Here is a 23,724-nt window from a genome sequence, read left to right on the forward strand (position 1 = left end):
ATTATACAGAAATATCTACAGACATAATAAAATAAGTATATGATAATTAAAATCTCTCTCAGCAATTCTCTCCCCTTGAAGGAAATTTTTCTCCCTCTTCTATTTCTTGACAAACCCTATTTTTTCTCTGCCTCTTAAGATGAAAGCAACCACAGATGGTGGCAACGGCAGCAATGGTGGTAACCAGTATATATATCATCATCATTTAACCTCCGCTTTCCATGCTAGCATGGGTTGAACGATTTGACTGAGGACTGGCAAACCAGATGGCTGCGCCAGGCACCAATCTGATCTGGCAGAGTTTCTATAGCTGGATGCCCTTCCTAATGCCAACCACTCCGAGAGTGTAGTGGGTGCTTTTACATGCCACCGGCACGAGGGCCAGTCTGGCGGTGATGGCAATGGCCACGCTCAAAATGGTGTTTTTTACATGCCACCTGCACAGGAGTCAATCCAGCAGCACTGAGATATATATATATATATATATATATATATATGTATGTATGTATCAAGCCTGATTGTGTTGATCTGCTTCACTATCTGTGTGTGTGTGTGTGTGTGTGTGTGTGTGTGTATATCATCTTCATTTAATGTCCAACTTGCATGCGTAAGTAGGACGGATGAAAGGAGCTGGCAAGGTAGGGAAACTACCCTAGGCTACTGTGTCTGTTTTGGCAGGGATTTTACGGCTGGATGTCCTTTCTAACACCAACCACTCTGAAAGTGGACTCAGTGCTTTTTATGTGGCACTAGCACAGGCGAAATTAGTTCTGGCATGATTTTCCAAACACCAACTGCATTACAGTGTACTCTGGATGCTTTTAACATGACACCAGCACTGGCATGGTAACCAAGTAACTCACAAGACAAGGAATTATGAGATGGGGAGGGCATTTGAGGAGGGCAACTTGTGTCAGAGTGTGACGAAGAGACAGAGAGACAGAAGCAGGTGTCTTGCCACAACAGAGGAGACATTAAAGGAGGTGATCCAGTATCAAATGATGAAAGAATAGAGAAATAGAAAGGCTCAAATAGGCATCTTGCTATAGAGGAGGTACATGGTTACCCAGTGAGAAAGTGAGAGAGAGGAAAGAGAAAGAGAGTGAGAGCTAGTCAGAGGAAAAACAAGAGGAGAGAGAGTGTGACCAAAGAGAAAGAGAGTAGGAAATAGCAAAAGTGTAAGAGAGAGTAAAAGAGAGATGTTGTAGTATTAGGGTATACTCACAAGTAACAAGAATATGAGCACTGAACCTTGTTAGAAAAATAGGGTGTGGATGTTGGGGTGTGTGGGGAGCAGTAATACAGTGAGCAGGGCAGTGAAGGCAAGAAAGGAAATTGGAAAACAGTCATAGGCACAGGAGTGGCTGTGTGGTAAGTAGCTTGCTAACCAACCACATGGTTCCGGGTTCAGTCCCACTGCATGGCATCTTGGGCAAGTGTTTTCTACTATAGCCTCGGGCCCACCAAAGCCATGTGAGTGGATTTGGTAGACGGAAACTGAAAGAAGCCTGCCGTATATATGTGTATATATATATATATATATGTGTGTGTGTGTGTGCGTGTGTGTTTCTGTGTCTGTGTTTGTCCCCCTAGCATTACTTGACAACCGATGCTGGTGTGTTTATGTCCCCGTCACTTAGCGGTTCGGCAAAAAGAGACCGATAGAATAAGTACTGGGCTTACAAAAAGAATAAGTCCCGGGGTTGAGTTGCTCGACTAAAAGGCGGTGCTCCAGCATGGCCACAGTCAAATGACTGAAACAAGTAAAAGAAAAAGAAAAAAAGTTTATGAAGAGGAAATGTGAAGAAGAGAAAAATGCAGTTAGGACAGGAGTTGTATATCTGTGTCATGGCAAGAATATCTACATGTCCTGTATATGTAACCTATCTTTGCCATGAGACCAGTACTGGTTACATATCCCAGCCGAGAGAGTAGATTACACTATGCCTAAACTTGGATTCATGACAAACAATACTTAGGTGATATTAAATAAGGTTGTTAAGTGAAATGAATCAAGTTGACCATTAATTGTCACAAACTGGGTCACAAGCAGAAATAGGTCATGAAACCATGATTAATGAAGAACCATAGCTTTTTTCTTGCTTAGTCAAGAGGAAAGGCAGAGTATATGCCCTTTTATAGGGTTTTTAAAATTGGAGGAAAGGTGGGGGAGGAAGATACTTTCAAACCAGAAACCTGGGTCCAATGTTTGCAACAGAGTGGACTCCACTAAAGTCACCCAAAAGGCAAGTGGTAGTGTTAAGCCAGGTGATAAATTAAGTCTGCTAATCAAGGGACACTGCTAAAGGGATGTAAGGTCCAGGAAGTAGTGTAGGTAGATGAAAATAGAAGGCTAAAATAAGACAAGACTGTGTTTAACCAACAAAGAAGTATCTATACATTCTATGACATTCAGTGAGATAGAAATAGGAAATCACAGCCTTACCATTAACAAGCAACTATACATATATACATATATACATATATATATATATATATATATATTATTAGTGAATTGAAGAAATGGAGTTGAACGAAGATTGAACAGAAATCCTTTTATTGCATTCTACACGTGTTTCGAAAGCCACAATTTACCAAATTCCGATTGAATAAGGAGACCATATTGTTGTCTTTCTCTTCAGAAGAAATAGGAATTCCGTTGGCAGAACAAAAACAGAACAGAGGCGCAGCAAAACAAATCGAACGAGGCCATGGGCTCTTAGGAGCCTCCTCGTTCGATTTGTTTTGCTGCGCCTCTGTTCTGTTTTTGTTCTGCCAACGGAATTCCTATTTCTTCCTGAAGAGAAAGACACAATATGGTCTCCTTATTCAATCGGAATTTGGTAAATTGTGGCTTTCGAAACACGTGTAGAATGCAATAAAAGGATTTCTGTTCAATCTTCGTTCAACTCCATTTCTTCAATTCACTAATAATATTAAAATTCAATTATCCGCACCAACGCACGGTTGCAACACCATATGGTTGTACCTCCAACCGTGCTTTCTTCTGCTGTGATTTTTGCTACCAAGGTATCGGTTAAACTTTTGATTAATCTGCAACAAGATTATTCATCTTTCTATTTCACCAAACATATATATATATATATATATATATATATATATAATTTATGTATGTTTTTTTGAATAACTACTTCTATACTTATCTTAAATGTATTGAATTTTATATTGTATATATGTATGTTATTATGGTTGTAGTTTCGATACTTAGATAAGGCAACATTCTAATATCCTAAAGCCGATAGACCAACTAATGTGTTTCTCCATTTTCTTATTTGTAATATATATATATAGTCATCATCATCATCGTTTAACATCTGCTTTCCATGCTGGCATGGGTGGATTGTTTGACAGGAGTTGGCCAAGCAGAACCCTGCACCAGATGACTGCAACTGTTTTGGCAGGATTTTTACAGCTGGATGCCTTTCCTAACACCAACCACTCAGCAGAGTGAACTTAGTGTTTTTTTATGTGGCACAAGCAGAGGCGAAGTTAGTTTTTGCAAGGTTTCTTCACAGTTAGATGCCCTTCGAAATGCGAACCACTTTACAATGAGGATTTGATGCTTTTTAAGTGGCACCTGCACTGACAGGGTCACCAAGTAACCTGCAAGACAAAAATCTTTTGAGATGGGAGGGGGTGCTGGAGGAGGTGATCTTGTGTCAGATGATGAAAGGTTATAGTGAGGCAGAGAGGCAGAAACTGGTGTCCTGCTGAAGAGGAGGTACAAGGTTATCTGATGAGTGAGTGAAAGAGAGAGAGATCAGGAATGAAGGCCATGATACAGAGGAACAAGGCCCGTGAGGATAGGATTGGAAAGTGGAAGGTAGGTATAGTAAATGAAGGAGGGAATGTGAGGAAGAGACGTAAAGACGTAGATTGGTTTGTTGGGGTAGGGTGTGTGAAAAGTTTTCTTGTCATGTGTGGGTGGAACACACAGGTCAAGGGCTAGTAGATAGCAATGATACAGTGAAACAGGGGGTGTGGGTGGAACACAGGTCAGGTTACCAGTGGAGAGCAATGGTACAGTGGGACAGGATTGGGAGGTTTTAAGGCGGTGAGCTGGTAGAAACGTTAGCACGCCAGGCGAAATGCTTAGCGGTATTTTGTCTGCCGTTACGTTCCGAGTTCAAATTCCGCCGAGGTCGACTTTGCCTTTCATCCTTTCGGGGGTCGATAAATTAAGTACCAGTTACGCACTGGGGTCGATGTAATCGACTTAATCCGTTTGTCTGTCCTTGTTTGTCCTCTCTGTGTTTAGCCCCTTGTGGGTAGTATAGAAATAGGATTGGAAGGTTAGCATAGTGCATGAAGTGGAAATGTGAAGAAGAGAAGAGATATAGTTTGGTTTGTTGTGGTAGAGAGTGTGAGAAGTTTTCTTGTTAAGTGTGGGTAGGACATCCAGTGCTTCTAGAACTCAGTGGGTGGGTTTTCTCAAGAACCTCATATTGCCAGACATCTCGGTCCATTGTCATTTCTCCCATCAGTCCTTACTACTTCAGCCCACACCTTCCTCTTCTGCAGGTACCATCCACTTTCAGTGATCGGCACTCCTTTATGCAGCTGTCCTCATTCATACGCATCACAAGTCCAAACCAATGTAGTCTTCTCTCTTCCATGCTACATTTGATTCCTCTTATGTCCATCTTTTCCTCTCAATACATTTGCACTTTGCCGTACATGTGCACTGATGTTGCACACCTCTTCAGTCTAAGCATGTCTTCTGCATTCAGAGCTCATGCTTCATAACCATGAAGCATAGATGTTCTCACAAAAGCATCATACAATCTACCTTTCACTCTGAGAAGGAGTCCTTTTGTTGCCAACAGAGGTAACAGCTCTCTGAACTGCCTCCACCCAATTCTTATTCTAGAAACAATACTTACAGAGCATCCTGAAAAATTAGTAAAATAACCTTGTAACTATTAAGGTGGTGTTTGAAACGTAAGATTAAAATGAAGTGCTGATGGAAGGTTTTAATTCAAGCCAGAAGTATGTATCAGAACCAAGGGTGGTCTGAGATGGGTTGGTATCAAAAGGGTTAATAAATTATGCAAGAGCTGACATGGGATTAAAAAAAACAACAGGTAGGGCTTGTGGCTTAAACAGACTAGCTGTGATACAGAGTTAGATAAAACTCACAAAAGACAGAAGTGTTGCTTAATAAAATCCAAACAAAGCAGTAATAAGCTAAGGAAAGAAATAAGCCATTACAACAGCTAACAAAAAAAAGGAAGGCTTTGGAGAAAGATAAAATTATTGTGTCAGAAAAGAATGATGACTATGATGGCTGTTATTGTACAGTTACTAATTTTGACTATCAGTGAAGTAGAGCAGAGGAGAAGCACAATACAACCTCTTGGGTTTTATGTAAGTCATTTACTGCATTGATTGGGTGGGATTACTGGTTGATGGCGGTATTGTTTGATTGAAACTGAAGCAGGCTGATGGCTGGAGATAAAACACAAGCAGGAAAAATGTATTCTGTTGGAAAACAGTTTTGGAAGCAGAAGGATTGGACAAAATATTATGAGAACTGTGGAAACAATGAGCACCAAGAGTCAACAGGTCTGAAGAACAGAGGCTGCTGTGGTAGCAAAAACTAATTAAACAAACAGGAGAAACTTGAAAGGTAAGAGAGGAAGCAATGATTGCAAGGATAAGATGAATGTTTAAGTAGCTACATAACTATACCTCCGATCAAAGGTGACAGCTTTCTCTTATTTTAATATTCACAGCTCTGATTCTAGGAATAAAGACACCGTAAAGAACAAAAACAATTTGTTGGATGTATGAATGTGTACATGTATGTAAGAGCACACGTGTGCACACACACACACACAATTTCATTAGAGAAAACTCAAATTTTATAACAGAAAACAGATATATGATATTGAACATGGAATCTCATGATAGTGAAGTAATCTTCTGAACTACACAGCTAAATGCTTATTATCATTGCCATCATCCTTTAATGTCCATATTCTCAGTCGGCATAAGTTGGGAAAAGTGTTACCCCAGAAAAGGACATATCCACATATATGCTTTCCTCTCCCATCTATCCTCATTCTTCTGTTATTACTGTTCTCTTCAATTCACCTCTTCAGCAACACAACCCTGAGTGTACAAACAAATTATAGAGTGGTGAGGACCCTCTGATATCATAGAGTATAATGGGACCTGCTAAGGTTGACACACCAATAAACCATCCCAGAGATTCTGTACAGTAGTCAATGAGCAAGTAAAGATGGATGGTTTAGTAGACCCTTTTGCTTTGTGGAAAATATGGTAACCTCTCTAATGTTGGTGCCGTGATAAAATGCTCCATTACATTCTGTACAATGTGGAATCAAGAGGATCCTTTAATCCTGCTGAGGACATGACAACCTTTTTACTACTGGTGGCACAATAAAATGCACCTAGTACACTGGGAAATGGTTGGTGTTAGGAAGAGCAACCAGCCATAGAAAGTAAAGCAAAATTGAAACATATGAGATGGGGTTCTTCAAGCTGTGTAGGAGAGCAAGAAGCCTGAATAACAACTGACTCACATTGTGAAGACCCGTCCAACCCATTCTCTCAGGAAAATTGGTAAAATGATGATGAGGATGATGATGATGTGCACAGATAAACATGTATAGATTTATGGGTGTATTTGTATATGAATGTAATAAAACAAAAAAATAAATAAAAAGTTAAATGAGAATGGTTACCTGGGGGGAATCTGGATTTGGAACATTTGTTGGTGAATGGTTCCACTGTTGCCTGGGAAATTTAAGGTTTGATTTTGGTGATTTTTGATTAGATAAACCATCAAGCCTCTTCTGTTTTAAATAGTCTAAAATGGGTTTTGATCCTCGATCACAAATATCTTGTGTTGGATTTTCCATCAGGTTGTCACAAGCTAAAATTAACCGCAAAGAGCTGCACTCAATTAGAGATAAAGGTAATTCCCGGATCTTGTTATGTGAAATATTTAGTTTTTGGAGTGATTTCATTTCTCCAAGAGATTTGGGCAGTGTTATCAACATGTTGTTGGACAGATCGAGTTTGGAGAGTTTGTCAAGTTGAACCATGGTGTAAGGAATTTGTTTGAGATAGTTATGGTGTAGAATGAGGATCTCCAAATGTAGGAAGAGCCCCATTGTATCAGGCAGGAAATAGAGGTTGTTGTGGCTCAAATCCAGGTAAGTCAGGTGTGGAAATATAAATGGCATGTTCAGCTGGATCTCAGTCAAAGAGTTGAACGAAGCATTGAGACGTTCGTAGAGTGACAGTGTCTCTGGGATTGGTAGAGCTATCTGGGATTCAGTGTTTATTCGCTTTGACTTGCTTTGAATGTACTGCAAAAATATGAAGAAAAAAAAAAATGACTTTTATCACAAATTTTTATTTGGTACAAGAAGGAAGTAGGGTAAGGGAACTTGCGTAATGATTAGGTCTTCCTTAAAAAAAAATTATCAGTGACGTGAACTGGTCACAACTAAAGATTGAAATTGGCTCATAGTTTTCAATTGCTGTGCAATTGCACTAGCAATTAAGGCTTAGTATCAGCAATAACTATAACAATAAGGCTAGTAATTAACAGCCATCATGTTTGGGCTAAAAACAAATTAACAACAATTATAGTTAAGGATTAGCAATTAACTGTCATTGTAGAAGGCTGTTACAGAATATTGTAAGCTATTTCACCCCATGTTCGAGGTTTTGTTGACCCACTGATTGAAACCCATAACATAAAAGGGCAAGATGAAATAACATAAGGCATTTATCATAATAATAATAATATGGGCTACAGCAAATATTCTGCTCAATACCACAAATTTGCTTGTCAGATGTTTGACCTTAACCAGTTGAACATGTCCCTTAGTGGCTGACGATATGTGCATCTCTGATCACGAGCAAAAGTAGAGGGAGAGCATCATAGCCATGTGTCGAGAGGGATTCTTTGGGGTCTGAATAATTCACCTCTGGAAACATGGGTGTTTCATTCAACATCCTTAAACAACCCTTATTCAGGGACCTTTTGAGCGGGATGGGCTACTCGACCAGAAGAAAATTCTAACTGGGACCCATCTGCAAGGTCATGTGCTGTTTATCTTAATATGAGATCACCATGTCACGCACATATGGCTGTGATGTATGTGCCTAGTGTACCCTTATCAGATGGGTATACTGGGCTTCGTATATTTTACCCCAGTGTCACTTTGATGGCATGCACTGCTCTCTCATTCAATAATAATAATAATCATGGTTTCAAATTTTGGCTCAAGGTCAGCAAGTTCAGGGGAGGTGGGTAAGTCAATTACACTGACCCCCGTGTTCAACAGATAATAATTTTATCAACACTGAAGGATGAAAGGCAAAGCTGAGCACATGGAATTTGAACTCAGAATGTAAAGACGGATGAAATGCTGCTAAGCATTTTGCCCAGTGTGCTTATGATTCTGCCAGCTCACCATCTTAATAATAATAAGAATTCTTTCTATTGTAAGCGCAAGGCCTAAAATTTTGGATGAGAGGGCTAGTTGATTACATCGCCCCCAGTGTGTGACAGTTATAATAATGATGATCATTTTTTTCTAATTTTGAAGGGAGGGGTAAGAATGATTACATTGACCCGAAAATTGAACTGGTATTTGTTTTATTGAAGCTGGAAGGATGAAAGGCAAAGTCAACCTCGACAGAATTTGAACCCAGAATATAAGGAGCCAAAATGTAATAATCAGTATTGTTTAATATCCGCTTTCCATGCTAGCATGGGTTGGATGATTTGACTGAGGACTGGCGAACCAGATGGCTGCACCAGCCTCCAATCTGATCTGGCAGAGTTTCTACAGCTGGATGCCCTTCCTAACACCAACCATTCTGACAGTGTAGTGGATGCTTTTACATGCCACCAGCATGAGGGCCAGTCAGGCGGTACTGGCAACGGCCATGCTCAAATGGTGTTTTCCATGTGCCACCTGCACAGGAGCCAGTGGAGTGGTACTGGCAACGACCTTGCTTGAATGTTTTTTCACGTGCCACCAGCACTTTGCCACATGGGCTGCAGTTTTGTGGGAGGGGATGAATTGATTACATTGACCCCAGTTTTCAACTGGTACTTATTTTATCGACCCTGAAAGAATGAAAGGCAAAGTCAACTTCGGTGGAATTTGAACTCAGAACGTAGCAACAGGTGAAATACTGCTAAGCATTTCGTCCAGTGTTTAACAATTCTGCCAACTCACTGCCTTTAATCTTTTCTACTCTAGGCACAAAGCCTGAAACTCTGAGGAGGGGGCTAGTCGATTCTATTGACCCCAGTGCATAACTGGTATCTATTTCATCAACTCTAAAAGGATGAAAGGCAAAGTCAACCTCAACAGAAATTGAACCCAGAATGTAAGAAGCCAGAATGTATTAATAATAATAATAATAATAATATAATAATCCTTTCTACTTTAAGCACAAGGCCTGAAATATTGGGGGAGGGGAAAAGTCGATTACATTGACCCTAGTACTCAACTGGTATTTATTTTATCGACCCTGAAAGGATAAAAGGTAAAGTTGACCTCGGCAGAATTTGAACTCAGAACACGAAGATGGATGAAACATCGCTAAGCTTGGTGTGCTAATGATTCTGCCAGCTTGCTGCCTTAAATAAATAAATAAAAACTGCACTTCCTAACAACAGGAATATTGAAAAGTCAATGTGCCAGAAGTGTCTGATTAGACACAGTGTTAGCATAAGAGATGAACAGAAAACAGAGATAGTGTGTGATTAAGCTAAAACAAGACTTATAAACAAACCATTAAACATACAGCCTTATCGATTCAATCAATTGCAGGCCAGTTGCAGTTCTGGCAAATACACTGAACATAATTATTAAACAGATATGTCAAATAGGTCTGCTGGAAAGATTATGGATGAGTGTAGCAGCTTTCATCTGCAGTTCTTGATGCAGCCGGGCCTTTCTGATAGGGGAGGAGTGATCTAAGCAATGAGAAATGTGTCAGAACTGACTTAAGAAATTTAGATTTATCAAAACAGCTCAGTATATGAAAACCTATCAAATTAGTCAATTACATCAACCTCAGGGTTCAACTGGTACTTATTTTATTGATGCCGAAAAGGTGGAATTTGAACTCAATGTAAAGACAGACAAAGTACCTATTTCTTTACTACCCACAAGGGGCTAAACACAGAGGAGACAAACAAGGACAGACAAACGGATTAAGTCGATTACATCGACCCCAGTGCATAACTGGTACTTATTTAATCGGCTCAGAACATAATGAGTCTGAGGAAATACTGCAAAGCATATATAATAATATTTTAATAATTTTGAATTCCTGGGGTTATAATTTCAAATAACTTTCTTTTAAAACAATTTATATGACCACCAAATCGTTTACAAGCTTGTTAACCCTTTCGTTACCAACCCGGCTGAAACCGGCTCTGGCTCTGTTGTACAAATGTCTCGTTTTCATACGTTTTGAATTAAAATCTTCCATCAAACCTTAGTCACAATTTATGTTCCTAACACTAGCTGAATGATTACTAAGTTATTTTACTAAATTCTTTGTTATACTTAAAGTAATTGAAAGAAACACAGAGCATCTCAAAATAAATACAGTAACGAAAGGGTTAACCATTTCTTCATGGACACAAGCAGCCTATTTCAAGACTTTGTAAAGTTAGTGTAGTTGCTTCAAGGTACGGCTGTGAAGTAAAGCTATGTGATTCTGGATTTATTTCCACTGCTTGTCACATTCGGGTGATTGTCATCAGTTAACCAATGTCTTTGTGAAATGTGGCAGATGAAAGCTGAATGGAAGCCTATTAGAGGAACTATTTGAATTCTTGAATGGTAGACATTAAATGTGCAGGTGTATTTGTGTGGTAAGAAGTTTGCTCCCCAACCACATGCGTGGCACCTCGGGCAGGTATCTTCTACTAAAGCCTTGGGCTGACCAAAGCCTTGTGAGTGGATTTGGTAGACAGAAACTGAAAGAAGCCTGTCGTATATATAGTTAATCCCAAAAAAAACAATGGAGAAAAACACAACAACGCAAGGACATGGTACATGCAAAATATTAATAACACACTTAAGGAAGGAAAGAAAGGGTGTTTTACATTTCAAGCAAAGCTCTTCTTCAGAAACAGGAGACAGAGAGAAGGAAGATGGAGGGAAAAAAAAAAAAAAAAAAAAAAAAAATCGCCAACAATCCACATGTCGTTATATATACTCTTTTACTTGTTTCAGTCATTTGACTGCGGCCATGCTGGAGCACCGCCTTTAGTCGAGTAAATCGACCCCGGGACTTATTCTTTGTAAGCCCAGTACTTATTCTATCGGTCTCTTTTTGCCGAACCGCTAAGTGACGGGGACGTAAACACACCAGCATCAGTTGTCAAGCAATGCTAGGGGGACAAACACACACACACTTATATGTATATACATATATACGACAGGCTTCTTTCAGTTTCCGTCTACCAAATACACTCACAAGGCATTGGTTGGCCCGGGGCTATAGCAGAAGACACTAGCCCAAGATGCCACGCAGTGGGACTGAACCCGGAACCATGTGGTTGGTTAGCAAGCTACTTACCACACAGCCACTCCTGCGCCTATATATGTATATATGTTTATTTTTGTGTGTGTGTTTGTCCCCACACCATTGCTTGACAACTGATGTTGGTGTGTTTATGTCCCTGTAACTTAGCAGTTCAACAAAAGTGATCAACAGAATAAGTACTAGGCTTACAAGGAATAAGTCCTTTTAAGGTGGTGCTCCAGCATGGCTGCAGTCAAATGACTGAAGCATGTAAAAAAATAAAAGAATATTCTGTTACCTGGTTTAACATCACTATTTCATCTACGGTTGCTGTTAGCACAGTTCACTATTCCAAACACTTGAATTGGGTGTCTGATCTTAGGATATCCCATCCACACACACAAGTCTCACAAGCCCAGAAAGGTGTCAAGGGTCATCTGACTGTAAAATAACATTTTGGAAAACCTGTTCAACCCATGCCAACATGGGCAAGCAGAAATAAAACTACAATAGTGACGATTGATCTGCAGATGTTCATGCTGGACATTGGCTACACTGATTTCCCCAATCTGAGAAGACTTACAAAGATCATGAGCAATGATCTTTCTCCACTGACATATCTTTCATCTCTTACTTGTTTCAGTCATTAGACTGTGACCTTGGACCATACTGAGCACTACCTTGAAGGTGTTTAGCCAAACAAGTTGACCCAGTACATATTTTTTTGTAAGTCTAGTACTTATTCTATCAGTTAATTTTTTTTTACCAAATTGATAAGTTATGGGAACATAAACATACCAACATTAGATGTCAAGCTGTGGTGAAGGACAAGCACAGTGGCATACACACATACATAGATTTGTGTGTGTGTGTATATATATATCCACGCGATCCCAATCATCCTCCTGAAATCCTAACTCCACCGTCGATGAGAAAGGTGCGATACAGAGAGGAGTGGACAGCGTGCTGTGACCAGCGGTGTCAAATGGACGCCTGACGGACTGGTCGGTCAAGTGGTATATATATGTATATATATATATATATATATATATACATAAATGATGATGGAGTGGCTGTGTGGTAAGTAGCTTGCTAACCAACCACATGGTACTGGGTTCAGTCCCACTGCGTGGCATCTTGGGCTAGTGTCTTCTGCTATAGCCCCGGGCCGACCAATGCCTTGTGAGTGGATTTGGTAGACGGAAACTGAAAGAAGCCTGTCGTATATATGTATATACATATAAGTGTGTGAGTATATGTTTGTGTTTGTCCTCCCAGCATTGCTTGACAACCGATGCTGGTGTGTTTACGTCCCCTGTCACTTAGTGGTTTGGCAAAAGAGACCGATAGAATAAGTACTATATATATATTCAATGGACTTCTTTCAGTTCTTGCCTACTAAATTTACTCTCAAGGATTTGGTCAGTCTGGGGTTATAACTGAAGACACTTGCCCAAAATGGCATGCAGTGGGACTGAACCTGGAACCATGTGGTTGGGAAGCAAACTTCTTACCACCCACCCATGTTGGTGCCTATTAAAAAAGAAAAATGGATTACCAACATCCTGTTGTGGGCACTGCATTATGTCCATTATGTCCATAATCAAAGGCAGTGAAAACAGGAACCATTGAGTAGGAACTGCTTATTGCCCATTTATTTATAGTGGAAGTTCTCCTGGCTGGGTTTCTTAAATGCTTTATTTCTGTAAATAAAACCATTTGCTGTGCCCACCAACCCATTCAACAGTTGCTAAGCATCTGAGTGTAGGAGAGAGGAACAGATTTATTACTGGAGACAGCTGGGTCAGGTTGAACACGTTTGAAACAGAAGGTGGCTGTAAAAAAATTCAATAAAGAAGTGGCTGTGTGGTAAGTAGCTTGTTTACCAACCACATGGTTCCAGGTTCAGTCCCACTGCGTGGCACCTTGGGCAAGTGTCTTCTACTATAGCCTCGGGCCGACCACAGCCTTGTGAGTGGATTTGGTAGACGGAAACTGAAAGAAGCCCGTCATATATATGTATATATATATATGTTTGTGTGTGTGTTTGTGTGTCTGTATTTGTTCCCCTAGCATTGCTTGACAACCGATGCTGGTGTGTTTATGTCCCCGTCACTTAGCGGTACGGCAAAAGAGACCGATACAATAAGTACTGGGCTTACAAAGAATGAGTCCCGGGGTCGATTTGCTTGACTAAAGGCAGTGCTCCAGCATGGCCGCAGTCAAATGACTGAAACAAGTAAAAGAGTAAAGAGACAATAAGGTCTCTTATAATCAGTGAGTATCTGTGGGTCTGTGAGAATGTATATGTGTATAGGTATATTCAGTGAGTGTGGCTGCATTCAGTGTTTGTATGTGCAAACACACCCTAGGAAGTCTATGTAGTACATATGCATGTATAGGCTGGGATAAACAATAACAGGTATATATGCACTGTGAATGTATTAGTATGAATTAATATTAGTAGGTGTGTGTATGTGTGTGAGAGAGTTATTGAGACATGTGGTTGGGATTGGACTGTTATAACATAGTTGTGATCTAGAGAGCTCAATGAAGGAAAAGGTATAAGATATTTTAAGGCCTCTAGGTCATTGCAAGTAGATGCATATACTGTATATATTCATATAATTGAACATAAAATGAGCGTATACGTACAGGCACACATATATACATACATATATATGTATTTCTTTATTGCCCACAGGGGGCTAAACATAGAGGGGACAAACAAGGACAAAGGCATTAGATTGATCATATCGACCCCAGTGCGTAATTTAATCTACCCCGAATGGACGAATGGCAAAGTCGACCTCGGCGGAATGTGAACTCAGAACGTAACAGCAGACGAAATACCGCTAAGCATTTCGCCTGGCGTGCTAATGATTCTGCCAGCTTGCTGCATATATATATATATATATATATAGTTAATCCAAACAAGAAAACAAAAAGACAACAACACAAGGACGTGGAACAAATAAAGTATTATTGGACGCTCAGGAAAGAAGGAGGGTTTGACGTTTCGAGCGGAGCTCTTCATCGGAAACATAGGAGAAGGAAAGGTCCGAGAAGAGAAGACAGAGGAAAAAAAAAAAAAATCACTAGTGATACAGACGAGGTCACATACTAAATATATATATATATATATATATATATATATATATACATACATATGCAGACGACATGTGAAGGCTGGAAAGAAATGATACTAGCATACTCGAATGGATGTGCAATAACAGTGTACATGTACAACAAAGTACAAATGTGCTGAGAGAAAAATTGGGCATAAGAGGCATCAGACACAGTGTGCAGGAGAGAAGTCTGCACTGGTATGGTCATGTGATGCAGAAGCACAAGGACCGGTGTATAAGGAAGTGCTGACTGCTAAACGTAGAAGGAACCTGTGGAGGAGGAAAACCTAGGAGGACGTGGGACAAAGTGGTGAAGACTGACTTTAAGGTGTTGAGCCTCTCAGGGGAGATGATGGGGGGACTGAGATGAATGGCAACACGTTGTGCTTGTGGAGACCCAACCATCTCAACAGAATTGAGGTTCTGTCAAGCTTTCCCCAACAACTCTTCTTCTAACACTCATTCTTTCACCAATCTTCTGTGTTACCTTATTTCCTTCCTTCACCTCCCCTCTGCTGAACTAATATTCTCTCTGTCCAACTCATTCCCTATCTCTAATCAACTGTCATATTATTCTCACATAGCAACCTTACCCAGACATCCACCCTTTCTGTTCCTCTATTCTATTCTGTCTCATATTCACCTTGCCCCTTGACTTCACATCTATCTCCCTTTCCAGATGAGCAAGCCATGTATTCACCTCTTCAGCAAGACACCTGCTCTTGTCTCTCTGTCCTAGCTTTTTATCCCTCAATTCTATACTCTACAACAGTTGAGGGGTCTTGTCTTGCAGGTACTTGGTGACCTCACCAGTATTGGTGCAGCATAAAAAAACACCCACTACACTCTGTGAAGTGACTAGTGCTAGAAAGGGCTTCCAAGGCCTAATGTCTGCCGAAGCAGACATTAGAACCTACTTGCATGAATGTGTATGCCGAACAGGTAAAAAAAACAAATCTCTTTTCTTACTCTTTTAGCATTCAGATTATTTAGTCAAATGTAATACACAGTCATTCACAATCTTTTGATGATGTGATTGCATATTTTGAGAATGACATTGTCAGATAGGTATGAGGGGCTGAACATAAAAAAGGTATAATATTTGGGCTGGATATGACTGGTTTAAATGCTAAATGGTTAAGAGTAATTTTTATACTTATTTTTACTTCAAATATGATAAAATTGTTCATCTCTTGCACAATAAAATATTCACTCTCATTGTTGAAAATTCTGTGAAATATTCACTTTTCTTTGATGATGGTCGTATCCATGTAAAATGTTTGAAACATCAATTGATAATACCCACTGTTTAAAGATTAAAATCCCAGAATCATGTTGGGAAGATATTCTTTTTGAAAGTACTTCATTTAAGTTATGCTCTATGCTCTCAAAGACACTTCATATGATTGTTTTTTTTTTCTTGTTAGATGGCATTCATCAGTTTGTGTCTATTTTCTTAAGAGTTTCTCCTGGTCATCTCCCCTCCTCCTTTAACCTAAATACTTATTCTATCAGTATCTTTTGCCAAACCGCTAAGTTACGGGGACAAACGCAGACACACAAACATATACACACATACATATATATATACACACACACACATATATATATATACAGTGGGCTTCTTTTCAGTTTCCATCTACCAAATCCACTTACAAGGCTTTGGTCGGCTCGAGGCTATAGTAGAAGACACTTGCCCAAGGTGCCATGCAGTGGGACTGAACCCAGAACCATGTGGTTCGTAAGCAAGATTTGGCTTGGTTTCTATAATTGGATGCCCTTCTTAATGCCAGCCACTTTACAGAGTGTTCTGGGTACTTTTTATGTGGCACCAGAACAGGTACTTTCTGGGTGCTATTACATGATGCTGGCATGGGAGCTTTTACAGGGCAGCAGCACAGGGCTCTTGCAGGCCAATGTTCTTCAGCAGGAGAAATGGCATTAACAGTTCTGCTATGGTTGAGTACAGCAATGCACCAGATATCTCAGTCCTTTGTTATCTCCTCAATAAGGCTCAGGTCTTTATAAAACACATATCCACATGCAAAAGTGATCCTTCAAAAGACAACTGCAAAGTTTTGAAAATAAAGGAGAATTAGAACTGTTCTCAAGATAGTGCATATTTTCTTGGGAGTTTCTCTTGGTCATGTGTTCATAAAAAAATGAAATGTACACATATGCACAGGTGATCCTTTAGAAGACAAAAATGAACTAGGGGACCATAAAGATAAGTTTACCTATGTTTGGAAAATAATGAGGGTCTAAGACACTCAGTTTTGTGATATTTCACAATGTCCAGGTGAGATAGTTAAGTTTAAAGAACCAGATTTACAAAATTGCTGACTCAATACCAAATAGATTTCAATAATACTTCTGGCTCTCATTCTTTGTTCCATGACAATAATATTTCTCAAAGGAAAGAGATTGTGAATTAAAGTAATAATGAAATTATACTGAGCTTGTTATGTCCATAATTCAAAGAGAACTAACAAACTACTTGAAAGACTCAATTAGTAACTTTGTGGCTTTATCGTCATATTAAATTATATAAAAATAAAATCGAATTTCAGACAGGCGTTGTACTGAAGCTGTTAAAATATCTTAATTTTACAATCCCTTAGTTTATTGATTTTCTTAAAGGGTATCACTTTTTTTTTTCCCTAAACTTTTCAGTCATTGGAATGTGGTCATACTGGGACGTTGACATGTAGGGTTTAGTCGAACAAATCGACCCCAGTACTTTTGGTTAAGAGGTAGTGGGGGAATGAACACAACACAAAGGCATACATATTACACAGTGTAATATACAACGGGCTTCTTTCAGTTTCTGTCAACCAAATCCAGAGCTGTAGAAGAAGAGACTTGTCCAAGGTATCACACAGGGGTATTGAACCCGGAACCATGTAGTTGGGAAACGAACTATTTAACAGGTGGTTCTACTTCCCATTTATAGTTGACAGTGAGTTCTTTCCCTTAAGCCAGATGTTAAAGCATCATTTGTTGAATGAAGTGTTTGGTAAAGAAATCTCTTAATCATTTCTTACGACAAATGGCTAATGACTTCTACAGATACCAAACCAAATACACACCATGAACGAGTTAATACAGGATTTGATATCTAACAATGCATCTCTTGCGTATCTTGTGTTAAAGCTAATCAACTGACTATACAGCTAACTTTTAATAGGAAAAAAAAATTAAGACAGAGAAATAAATTCTATAAGTTTTTGAGTTTAACCCTTTCATTACTGTATTTATTTTAAGATGCTCTGTGTTTCTTTCAATCATCTTAAATATAACAAAGAATTTTGTAAAATAACTTAGTTATGATTAAACTAGTGTTAGGAACATAAATTGTGACTAAGGCTTGGTGGAATATTTTAATTCAAAACTTATGAAAACAAGACATTTTACCACTGAGCCAGAGCTGGTTTTGGCCGGGTTAGTAACAAAAGGGTTAAGATGGTTGTGTGCAAGATATCTTTTCTAAAGTCGAATTCTATTTTCATGACCCTTATAATGAAGTTAAGGAGTAACTTGAAACGATAATAGCACAAAACGTTTTAGAAGATGTTATCTCAAGAAACATATTATATCTATTTCTTTTTGTAGTAATAAACAAACTCAAGAACACTGTACAGCAAATACTTGACTGTCCAAAATACAGAAATATTCAATAAATTTTAATCCAGTTAGATACACGTTATTGACTAAAGTTGTTTACTTTTCGAGTTCAGTTAGGATTTAGGGTTAGGTCTGGTCACAGTCGAATACTTTTACTCTTTTTACTTGTTTCAGTCATTTGACTGTGGCCATGTTGGAGCACCGCCTTTAGTCGAGCAAATCGACCCCAGGACTTTTTTTTTTGTAAGCCTAGTACTTATTCTATCTGTCTCTTTTGCCGAACCGCTAAGTTACGGGGACGTAAACACACCAGCATCAGTTGTCAAGCGGTGTTGGGGGAACAAACACACATACATACATATATATATACAATGGGCTTCTTTCAGTTTCCGTCTATCAAATCCACTCACAAGGCTTTGGTTGGCCTGAGGCTATAGTAGAAGACACTTGCCCAAGGTGCCATGCAGTGGGAATGAACCTGGAACCATATGGTTGGTAAGCAAGCTACTTACCACACAGCCATTCCTGCGCCTTTTGTTGATCCTAATATTGAAAATTTTCCGATTCTTTAGAAAAAGAAAATAAAGGATGGAGAGTTCTATAGTTGTGCTGAAATTTATTTGCTTGTCTGCATAATCCATACTTTTAGCTCATGCAGAAAAAAACCAAAATGAATTGGACTAAGTTCGAGAAACCCACACATTGCGAGTGTGTGTTTAACTATTCAACTCTGACCAACAAACGAAATTCCATGTCACACTCATTCATGACGTCACAGACTTTTACCGAAAGATTGCCCGTAAACTTTCAACTTCTATGAACAAGTTTTGACATGTACACTGACAACAGACAACACAGCGATGGGATCTTTTCCTTTTGAACGGCAGTTTTCAACACAATTTCTAGTTAACTAAACACTTTTAAACTTCGTATACTGGTAGAATGTGTCAAAATAAAACTTTTTTCTCTTGGCTTTCTTGAGAAAATTGTAATTCGTTTGTTTAATGTAGTTTAATTTTTCGAATTTTAACCAATCGATGGCCTCTAATTGAGCTAAAATCATTTGCTGCGTCTAAAACTGAGACATCCTGTCACTAACTCTAACTTTTAGCCTTTCGTTTTTCTTTTCTTAATTGTTAAATTAATTTAATTGTTACGCATGTGTCTAAAATTATTTGTTTTGTTTTTGTTTTGAGTTTTTGCTTTGGTTTTTTTTTTTCTTAATTGTTAAATTAATTTAAGGAAAACAAACGAAAGGCTAAAATTTAGGGTTAGGGTTAGTGACAGGATGTTGTCTCAGTTTTAGACGCAGCAAATGATTTTAGCTCAATAGAGGCCATCGATTGGTTAAAATTCGAAAAATTAAACTACGTTAAACTTACAAATTACAATTTTCTCAAGAAAGCCAAGAGAAAAAATGTTTTATTTTGACACATTCTACCAGTATACAAAGTTTTAAAGTGTTTAGTTAACTAGAAATTGTGTTGAAAACTGCCGTTCAAAAGGAAAAGATCCCAGCGATGGTCACCCACTGGACACTGTTAACACTCATTACTTCTTAGTTTTGATTATTCAGTACTTCAATAAAATAAGTGTCTTCTACCTCACACAGCTGTTACCGAGAGTTCGGAGGTTACAAGCATCAACACGAGATCTTGTTGATATGTCGTGGTTAAGTGCAGCGGTGGATTAACCCATTAAGCAAAATAAGCACGTGCTTAGGACATCAAGGGACGGGGGGGGGGGCACCAGAGAAGTGAAAATGGTTTACGGCACAAAAGAAATTACTTTGAACTTGCTGAAATAATATTCGTAATGCCTTATCTCTATTAAGTATAGAAGCAGAAGTTTTATGTAAAATTAATTTTAACGATATCATCGGACACTGCAACTAAAAAGAAAACTTTTCAAATATAAATAAGGTACTACTTAGGAAGAGTGGTCCCGGTGCGCGCCTCGCGTAGTCGCGCAAGCTAGTCGATACTACAACGACTACCTAGCAAAGTAAATAAAACACAAAGTAGATAATTTTTCTCAACAAAGTAAATAAAATAGGCGCAGGAGTGGCTGTGTGGTAAGTAGCTTGCTAACCAACCACATGGTTGCGGGTTCAGTCCCACTGCGTGGCATCTTGGGCAAGTGTCTTCTACAATAGCCCCGGGCCGACCAAAGCCTTGTGAGTGGATTTGGTAGACGGAAACTGAAAGAAGCCTGTCGTATATATATATATATATATATAATATATATATATATATATATATATATATATGTGTGTGTGTGTGTGTTTGTGTGTGTGTGTGTGTTTGTCCCCTGGTGTGTTTACGTCCCCGTCACTTAGCGGTTCGGCCCAAGAGACCGATAGAATAAGTACTGGGCTTACAAAGAATAAGGCGGTGCTCCAGCATGGCCGCAGTCAATGACCGAAACAAGTAAAAGAGTAAAGAGTAATATATATATATATATATATATATACTAAGCAATAAGGGTTTAGCAACGAATTGCCTTACCACATACCGAATTTAGAAATAGCAGTCAAAGGGTTATAGCTATTTCTCTACTAAAAAGGAAATCTCAGTAAAAACAGCAATTGGAAGGCTGACACAAACAGGTAAGAGAGAATGAATGTTTACATGCCGAAGACTACTTGGTGTAATTGATAATTATTCCAAATTAATTAATTTCACCCTTCATTATATATATATTATATATATATATAGAAGGGAGAGAGAGAGAGAGAGAGACCTCCCCCTGCACTGTCGGTTCTGAATGAGCATGGGATTGCACCAAGAAAGTTCTCTTCCAAGGCACAAGACCGGGCAAAGACCGATACATTTTGGCACCTGTGACGTAGCAACTCATTTCTACAGCTGAGTGAACTGGACCAATGTGAAATAAAGTCTCTCGCCTTCACACACACATATACACATATGTATACACATACACGCATGTGTTTGTATGTTGCGTGTCTGTGCTTGTCCTCCTCCACCACCGATTGACCACCCGTGTTGGTGTGTTTACATCAAAACAGCGGTTCGGCAAAATGACCGATAAAGTACGAAGCTTTAAGACAAAGGACTGGGGGTTCGTTCATTCGACTAAAAATCAAGGCGGTGCTCCAGTATGGTCGCAGTCTAATGATCGAAACAAGTAGAAGATACACACAGACACACTACATGTGTGTACATTAGCTCATACTTGTTCACACTCACAAAAGAAGACGAATGAAATCCGAAGAAAAGTTGAAGAACGTTTTTGAAAAGAGAGAAATCTAAAACACAGGAAACCGAATTAAAAAATGTATACAGAATGTGAAAAACAAAAATAAAAAATGTGGTAAGTAGCTTGCTTACCAACCACATGGTTGCGGGTTCAGTCCCACTGCGTGGCGTCTTGGGCAAGTGTCTTCTGCTATAGCCTCGAGCCGACCAAAGCCTTGTGAGTGGATTTGGTAGACGCAAACTGAAAGAAGCCCGTCGTATATATGTATATATATATATATATATGTGTGTGTGTGTACGTGTGTGTTTGTGTGTCTGTGTTTGTTCTCCTAGCATTGCTTGACAACCGATGCTGGTGTGTTTATGTCCCCGTCACTTAGCGGTTCGGCAAAAAAGAGACCGATAGAATAAGTACTGGGCTTACAAAGAATAAGTCCCGGGGTCGAGTGTTGCTCGACTAAAGGCGGTGCTCCAGCATGGCCGCAGTCAAAATGACTGAAACAAGTAAAAGAGTATACTAATTACTAGTGCAAAAAACCACTAGGATGAGCTAAAGCGTATTTTTAACCCGACAGGTTACAGGTGTCGATGAAAAACCGAAGGTTATTAAATACTTTCGAGTGTGTGTGTATGGGCACCGACGAATACAAACTCAAATAGGTTAATCCAATCTGTGTCACTAGACAGCTGTGTTGTTAGTTACAAAAAAAAAATGAGAGGGGGAGAGAGATAGATAAATTCCACAATTACATCTGTTTAGTTTCTGGCCCCTGCGCGCTCAGTTCAAATCCCGTCGAGGTTAACTTGTTTTTTTTTCGAGGGCGATGAAGAGGAACCAATGCAGGCTGGTGGATTGGCGTAATTATAAGAATGTCGGACAGGATGACGTTTTTTTCCCGACTTTTTACTTCCAGTGCTGGAATCCCAAACTGACCTACTTGGGTGGTAGACATAAATTGTCGCCCAGTTAAGACAATCTGCGGGCTGGGCTCCCGGTTCGAGATTTCCTTCTTACCAGTTTCAGAGGCCCTATATATATATATAAAATTAATTAAGGGTAGAAATTGATATTAGTCAATTAAAACCAGTGGTCTAACATATTAAAAAGAATTAATTGGTATATATATATACACACACACACACAAACGTACGTGTGTGTATGTCTGTATGGAGAATACGGTACCGTTATCCGACATTCTTATGAACTGGACCGATATTTTTTCTAATCAAGATGCTTCGTCAAAATGTCACAAAAACCTAACTCCAGGATGAAAGTGATGCGTTTCTCCAATGAATGACTATCAAAAGAAACTATTAACTTACCTGCAAGAAATCGGTAATAGAACGTACTTTTCCTCGTACGTTCAATTCTTTGCCCTTCTCTTCAAAACTAACTTCTGGCAGTATCTGTTGATTTTGGTAATTCCCCATGCTTGTTAAATTATAAATAACATACGCCAGAAGGATAAGGTAAGATATCCTGATACTGAGTAGGCGGTAGAAAAACCAACAAAAACAGTCGTCTACATATTCATATAAAGCCTATATATATATGCATTGGGGTCGATATAATCGACTTAATCCCTTTGTCTGTCCTTGTTTGTCCCCTCTGCGTATAGCCCCTTGTGGGTAGTAAAGAAATATATGTCTATATTTCTCCAGTATTTCGCGTCAGAGTTGGAGAGAAGTTGACTTAAAGTCACAATCAAGTTTCTGGTAGGCTGCTTCCAGAGTGATTAGAGGAGTTGACAGTTAACACGGATAGACATTTTACGGGTAACATTCTTTAGAGTTATAACGGAGCTTTGTTTTGTCAGCATCGGATAATTAGATTTACCGCTCTACTATCTCAGTAGCTGTCATCATTGTCGACAGAAATCGATTAAATAGCTTCTTGCTTCGCGACATGCCACGTGTACTGTGACCGCATAAACTGATGACGTCATAGCTTGTTGTGTACACAAGCATAGCTCCTCTTAATAGTAATGGCTGAGCATCAAGTTGATACGACGAGTAAGTTCTGTTTTAAAACACTATTATATCTGTTTACTTTGAGCTTTATTCATCGACACTGTATTTCCGAGTTCTGTCGCCGATATGTTATTGCTGTGTCCGCTCTTTTGGAGCTGAAGCTAGTATCATTTGTTCTAACATCTGCCCTATGGTCTTTAATGAAAGATACAAAGAGAGAG

At 39.1% G+C, this 23,724-nt stretch overlaps 2 protein-coding genes across 3 annotated transcripts in view; one reads left to right on the plus strand and one right to left on the minus strand.

Annotated features, from left to right (window-relative positions):
* The window catches only part of LOC115210197, a 61,989-nt gene extending 38,905 nt beyond the window's left edge, over positions 1-23,084 (minus strand). For both annotated transcript variants that reach the window (XR_004998643.1, XM_029778664.2), the window contains exons 1-2: positions 22,856-23,084; positions 6,732-7,361 (exon numbers count right to left, since the gene is read on the minus strand). Coding sequence is in view for 1 of the 2 variants with exons in the window: in XM_029778664.2 (XP_029634524.1) it covers positions 6,732-7,361; positions 22,856-22,963 (738 nt within the window). In the remaining variant the exon portion in view is untranslated. The remainder of the gene's footprint in view (positions 1-6,731; positions 7,362-22,855) is intronic.
* Positions 23,085-23,408: 324 nt separating this feature from the next.
* Positions 23,409-23,724, plus strand: part of LOC115210198 (traB domain-containing protein) — a 43,996-nt gene continuing 43,680 nt past the window's right edge. Inside the window, exon 1 of the mRNA XM_029778666.2 lies at positions 23,409-23,545. Within this exon, the coding sequence (XP_029634526.1) occupies positions 23,518-23,545 (28 nt within the window). The 5' untranslated portion in view covers positions 23,409-23,517. The remainder of the gene's footprint in view (positions 23,546-23,724) is intronic.

Source organism: Octopus sinensis, linkage group LG4, assembly GCF_006345805.1.
Source record: "Octopus sinensis linkage group LG4, ASM634580v1, whole genome shotgun sequence".
NCBI classification, from domain to species: domain Eukaryota; kingdom Metazoa; phylum Mollusca; class Cephalopoda; order Octopoda; family Octopodidae; genus Octopus; species Octopus sinensis.